This window comes from Podarcis tiliguerta, assembly GCF_965153285.1.
Source record: "Podarcis tiliguerta genome assembly, chromosome: 14".
Taxonomy (NCBI): Eukaryota; Metazoa; Chordata; class Lepidosauria; order Squamata; family Lacertidae; genus Podarcis; species Podarcis tiliguerta.
Genome location: NC_139547.1, coordinates 44,830,304 through 44,836,437, shown reverse-complemented (window position 1 = coordinate 44,836,437; position 6,134 = coordinate 44,830,304). Strand labels below are relative to the sequence as shown.

Here is a 6,134-nt window from a genome sequence, read left to right as displayed (position 1 = left end):
CACAGACCGGGGAGGAAGAAGAAGAGGAGTTTGGATTTGATATCCCACCTTTCACTCCCTTTAAGGAGTCTCAAAGCGGCTAACATTCTCCTTTCCCTTCCTCCCCCACAACAAACACTCTGTGAGGTGAATGGGGCTGAGAGACTTCAGAGGAGTGTGACTGGCCCAAGGTCACCCAGCAGCTGCATGTGGAGGAGCGGAGACGCGAACCCGGTTCCCCAGATTACAAGACTACCACTCTCAACCACTACACCACACTGGCGTAGGGTATAACACACAGGAGGGTATAACACTAACAGCAGAGTTGCTGGAGGAACTGCAACTAGATAAAGTACGTAAGAAGTTCACAGTACTTCCAATCGGGCAGGAATGTGTTGGACGGAGAAACTGCCTGCCCTGCCACGGAAGCGGCATCCTAGGATACGATTTTGGAAGAGGTGTTCCTAGTGCGGTCTTGTGCATGTTTCTAAGCACTGGGATCCAGGAGGGAGATAACAGTTGTGTGGCTCAAACATGCCACAACTGGAGCCTCTGGAAAACAGAGCTGGCATCGCCTTACCAATAAGTCCACATACACAAACATTTTTCTAGATGGCTCACTTATCCACAGACACCTGTTCCAGATGTGCTGAGAAGCCCCTGCTTGATTGCTTCGTGGAGTTTCACATAGCAGGCGCGCCGTCTCTTGCGCAATCATGCCAAGCTGGTTCCTCTGGACTACAGTTCCCATCAGCTGTGCTGGCTGGGGCTGAGGGGAGCTGTAGTCCAGAGGGGGAGCAGCTTGGCAGTGCAATAAACTGGTACAGTATTTCCTTTAGAACCCTGTGATGGATACTAAACTTAAGGACAGCTTAATCAAATTGCCTGCAGCATCTGCCCAGGCAGTTTCCATCCCAGAAGCAAGAAGGGCAAGAAATACTGGCTGTGCTCAGCAGCAGCAGCAGGCTGGCTTGCGAAATCTTGCTTGCGAAAAAGCTGCTGCAGGCTGCTGCTCCCCTCTTGCCTTGCCCTGCTCTGCTCCCATGCAGTGAGAGGCTGGCAAACTGAGGATCTTGGCCCTGACAAGCCCAGCCAGCAGCTTCTGCCCTTGCTTGAAGATGTCCCAGTTGCAACTTTATAGGTCACCTACTGTGAGCTTTGTTTTTCCTACAGGATTGAACTTCCCCTGACTCTGCAACCAGAGCGGGAAGAGAGAGAAAAACAACGCAGGGGCAAGAACATAAAACACGTTCACGAAAGCAGCTGCGTGAACTTTGGACAAGCACAGTCCAAGCTGCACATCTGTTGAATCCCACATATACATTATATATCCCTCTGGCTATATCAAACTTCCCCATGGAAATGAAATGAAATGTTCCTATTCGGCACAATGCTAGGTTTGCAGAAGCACACACTGACTCCATTACTACAGACAACACAGAACAGACCTCTGGGGCTGTGTATGAGCAATAGCAAATGACATTGTCAGCTGCATCTTAGATGCAAGACACGGACTACCACTAAGAAGTTGGGGGTGGGGGAATTCAAAACAACTGCAGGCACAGGCAAGGGGACCTGTGGCTAACTACATTCTTTCTCTTCCAAGGCAATAAAAGCAAAAAAATTAGATTAATTAACTCGTCATTGAACTAGAGTCAGCATTCCCAGCCCCCCTCGAGCACTCCAGATTACAGAGCAGAGAAGGGCACATGAGCAGCATGTCTATTTTTGCACGCAGAACAAGGGGATAGCAGCGGGGTTTTGATCCTGCCGCTGGAACTCTGCAGCCTTTGCTCAGAATTCCTCCAGGGAAAATAAAAAACAGCGGCTAAAAGGCTGAGAGGTCCCTGCTTCAGACCTTCCCTCTGCTATGACAAGGTACCCTCAGGCAGCTGCCGAGTCTCTTGACTCTGCTCCACCTCCTGGGCAGAGCAACAAGAAGATAATACTGACCTATTTTGCAAGGGTGGTGGTGGTGATAAGGCTGTCTGGAATAAGGTCAACAGAGCTTTCTGAAATCTTCGTGGCTGAGCACCAGGAGGAAAGCGGCGGTGATGGAAATGGAGCTGCCTCAATTAGACTGGTTTGTTGCATGTTTCAGGTTCTGTATCACAGGAATTTAAGCCCAGCCTTTGCAAATGATTGCTTTCTGGTAGAGGACTGCATGGTCTGAGCTCAGTGCTTTGTTTTTCCATTCAGCAAGGACTTCTAAGCGGGATCTGCTGAGAACTGGCACAAGGCCCGCCTCCCTGAATGGAAAGTTAACACAGCGTGCCTGTGGAAAGCCAAAAGAAGCCTTGACCGTTCTATTCTTTTTACAGCCAGGGTGGTTTGGGGCGGGGGATGCAATCTGTGCCCCATGGGCTGCATGCAGGCCTAATTTTTGAAAGCCCTTTGCAAGTGATTGGTTCAGACCAGTGGTGGCTGGTGCCCGCTGGGCAGAAGGCAGAGAGATCAACAACAGGTGGAGCCAATGAAAGGCAGAGTCAACTAATTCTTGTTGTTCACTCGGCTACCTCCCTGCTGAGTTCTACAAGGGGAACTCCGAAGAGGAAGAGGAAGCTGGCAAGCAATGGCAGCCCCTAGGCAGCCTCCACTGGCAAGCCACTGGTCAGGGTGGAGAGAGGAGGAGAGAAGAGTCTGTCCCTGCTTTAAGGCAATTGTCAATACAGTGGTACCTCGGGTTAAGAACTTAATTTGTTCTGGAGGTCCATTCTTAACCTGAAACTGTTCTTAGCCTGAAGTACCACTTTAGCTAATGGGGCCTCCTGATGCCGCCGCACCACTGGAGCACAATTTCTGTTCTCATGCTGAAGCAAAGTTCTTAACCTGAGGTACTATTTCTGGGTTAGCGGAGTCTGTAACCTGAAGCGTCTGTAACCCGAGGTACCACTGTTTAGATGATCCGTTTTAACCTCAAAACACAGAAGAAAGAACCAGAAAAGGGGAAATTTACCGATCATGAGGGAAAAAGAGAATGCTGGGTAGGCGGTCGGTCATGAATTCCCAGGGAAGGTCGTTCTGAGAAACATCGATCCTGTTATGAGAGCAAAACAAACAAAACACACTGATTATAGAGGACCATAAACTCAGTGGCCGAGCCCATACTTAAGTGTGAGCATCATGTTTATCACATTCTCTTCCTGCATTACCATTTTAACGTTCTGCTCCTGCAAGGTCATCCAATTGCAAGTATTTCTGCAGTGCAGAGAAGGGGAAGGCTAGAAGGAGGCGCTCTCAGAGCAGTGACTCGTACAGAGATGCAGCAGGTGCCGCCTCCTATGAGTGGGGGCTTCGGGGCTCACCAGAACCTCGTTATTGAGTCTATTTTTGGAAACAGAAGTCGACTATGGTATGTGACCTTTGTTTTGACAGGGGAAGCCCCTCTCTTATTGGCAAATGTCAAGATGCCCTAAGGCAGGCATCCCCAAACTGCGGCCCTCCAGATGTTTTGGCCTACAACTCCCATGATGATCCCTAGCTAACAGGACCAGTGGTCAGGGATGATGGGAACTGTAGTCTAAAACATCTGGAGGGCCGAAGGTTGGGGATGCCTGCCCTAAGGCATCTCCGTGTTAATTGGTTCCAAATTTACTCCCTTGCCAACTGGTTATTAAGGATAAACGGTGCTCCATGCACCCGGAGAAGCCTTTGAAGATCTTAGGCCAGCTTCTAAGTGCCTTAAGGTGATGGTCTCGTGTATACACTTTTGCTGAATATTAAGTATGGGGGTGGCTGCTGGCATGGGAATCCGATCCTGGCTGCCCAATTCTAGGAACTCAATAGTCTGGCATGCCTAGGGTTTATCTGTCAGCCACCTCAGCACTCATTAAAGATGCGATGCTCAAACTGAGCCACCCCTGGCATTGGACCCCAGGCAAGCTCATTTACATTAACTCTAACCTGTCCCCACTTCACTGGAGGGGATATGAGACACGTGGGTTTTATCTATGGTGGGTGTGTTTGGAAGTCTAAGACTCTTGGCTCCGCATTTTTTTCTATACTTGGCTAATTATACAAACGATTCTGCCTGACATTCCTCTCCAACCTTTCTCAGGAGACATTATTCTCCAGATACTGCAAACCAATAGTAATGATATGCTTAGTAGTGGTCAGACTGGAAATTGGAAGGAAGTGGGCAATCTTTCTGTTAAAACTTGGCAGTCTGGCAATTAGCACTTGATGATAAGCTTACTCAAGAATGCAGGAAAGCCAAGGGAGTGGCTCTGATGGATATTTTTGTTCAGACTTGGTACCTGCTCATCTGTTACACAACTCAAGGGGTGGGGAACACCCCACCCCCACCCCGGCCACAATTTTCTGGAGGGGCATTTCTGCAACTTCATTGCCAGAATAGGGTGTAATACTACACTGCACTATGGTGACATTGAAGTTTCTCATTTTTGTTGTTTTATTTTCCTGTTTAATTATGGGTTTTCTATAAGCAGTTAACAAGTTAATAAATCAACAAACAAAATATGGATTCAGTTCTCATTATTAGTCTAAAATAACAAATATGGTACACACGGCCAACAATCATCACCAGAAGAGTCAGAAAGATATTCTTAAAGATACTGTGGAAACTACAGGAAGAGATTAAACTTCAAGCTACGAAAAGATGGAATATGCTTCCTTCAAGGGCAAGCAAGAGAGGAGACCTGGACGCAGATGGAAAGTTTGAGAAAGCAAAAATAAATAAATAAAATAAGAGAAGAGAGAGATGGCCTTGTTATTTATCTTGGAAATAAGGTGGGTGAACAAGCAAAACTTGCCGGGTGGGGTGGGGGTTTGCAGATCATGCATTTAATTAACTGTTGAGCAGTTTCTTCAAAGGGCAGAGCTTAAAATATACATCTGTATAATCTGCCCAGCAATTGTCCTTGAGTCATGCTGATGAGAGAGAGAGAGAGAGAGAGAGAAGAAGGAGGAGGAGGAGTTTGGATTTGATATCCCGCTTTATCACTACCCTAAGGAGTCTCAAAGCGGCTAACGTTCTCCTTTCCCTTCCTCCCCCACAACAAACACTCTGTGAGGTGAGCGGGGCTGAGAGACTTCAGAGAAGTGTGACTAGCCCAAGGTCACCCAGCACCTGCATGTGGAGGAGTGGGGAAGCGAACCCCTTTCACCAGATTACGAGTCCACCGCTCTGAACCACTACACCACACTGAAGAGTGTGTCAAGCCCTGAGAGCTACTCAGGGCTTGACACAGAAGAATCTCAGGGCCATCCTAAATGCAAGCTCTCGTTCTCGTACATGGAGAAAATTGAACCAATAACCTTTTAAATATCAGAGTGATTTCGTAGGGCAGGTTGTATAGAAGGGAAGGAAATGTGTGCAGGCCGCACATGGAATAGGCCAAGCTTCACAGTAGCTGACAGAGACTGACCAAACACAGTTTACGGTACCCAGGCAGTCTGGACTTTTTGCACCAGAAACTACTCTTCTTCCAACCCTCACTTGGAAAACAGACCAACACCACCATCTTCCACTTAGTGATTTGTCCTCCAAAGCTTGGTTTGTTTTCCACTGCTCTTGGCTCTGTAACTTAGGAAGCATCTGGGTCAGGGTGACCAAAGAAACCAGGCTAAGAAAGGCTGCTGGGTTCAGGCATAATGCCAATCCGTAGTTACAACAAACTGTGGTTTCTAAGCCAATGAATCGAGGTTTGCTGACAAAAAACAAGCCAGCCAGGGTAAGTCTGGTGGGCTGCATTTGCATGTTCAAACAGACCACATCTGTCTAAGCACATCATGACTCTGTATTATGTGTGAATCAATCCAAGCACCAGCTTTTCTCGTTAAACTATTGTTATTTGTGGAGCAGTTTCCTCTAGCTCAGCATCAGCATTTGAGCTTAAGCCTCTTGCCCCCACTTGCATGTGCCCAGTATAAATTGTTCAGTTCTTCCCTTTATCAAAAACTAGGGATATTACTCAGCTAACTGGGGTCTTGTGTGTTATGTTGGGCTTCCAGATAAAAAGCTAGAGGAGGACAGCTGTAGAATTCTCTTTCTTCTCATGGATGTGTTTCGTTCTGCAGTTCCATTTTTTTGTACAGGCAGTGGCTTGGTAGACCCCCCAAAGCAGATGGGGCTGATGGAGGACTTCCCCAAACCTGGAAATGGGGCTTTGTGGCTCTGCCTGGCTCCACATACC

General features: G+C 47.7%; 2 protein-coding genes across 3 annotated transcripts in view; one reads left to right on the top strand and one right to left on the bottom strand.

Annotated features, from left to right (window-relative positions):
• The window catches only part of CIITA (class II major histocompatibility complex transactivator), a 1,021,617-nt gene that overhangs the window by 613,248 nt on the left and 402,235 nt on the right, over positions 1-6,134 (top strand). The window lies entirely within an intron of this gene.
• Positions 1-6,134, bottom strand: part of TXNDC11 (thioredoxin domain containing 11) — a 40,681-nt gene that overhangs the window by 1,257 nt on the left and 33,290 nt on the right. Inside the window, exon 11 of the mRNA XM_083413407.1 lies at positions 2,936-3,016. Coding sequence (XP_083269533.1) covers positions 2,936-3,016 — 81 coding nt within the window. The remainder of the gene's footprint in view (positions 1-2,935; positions 3,017-6,134) is intronic.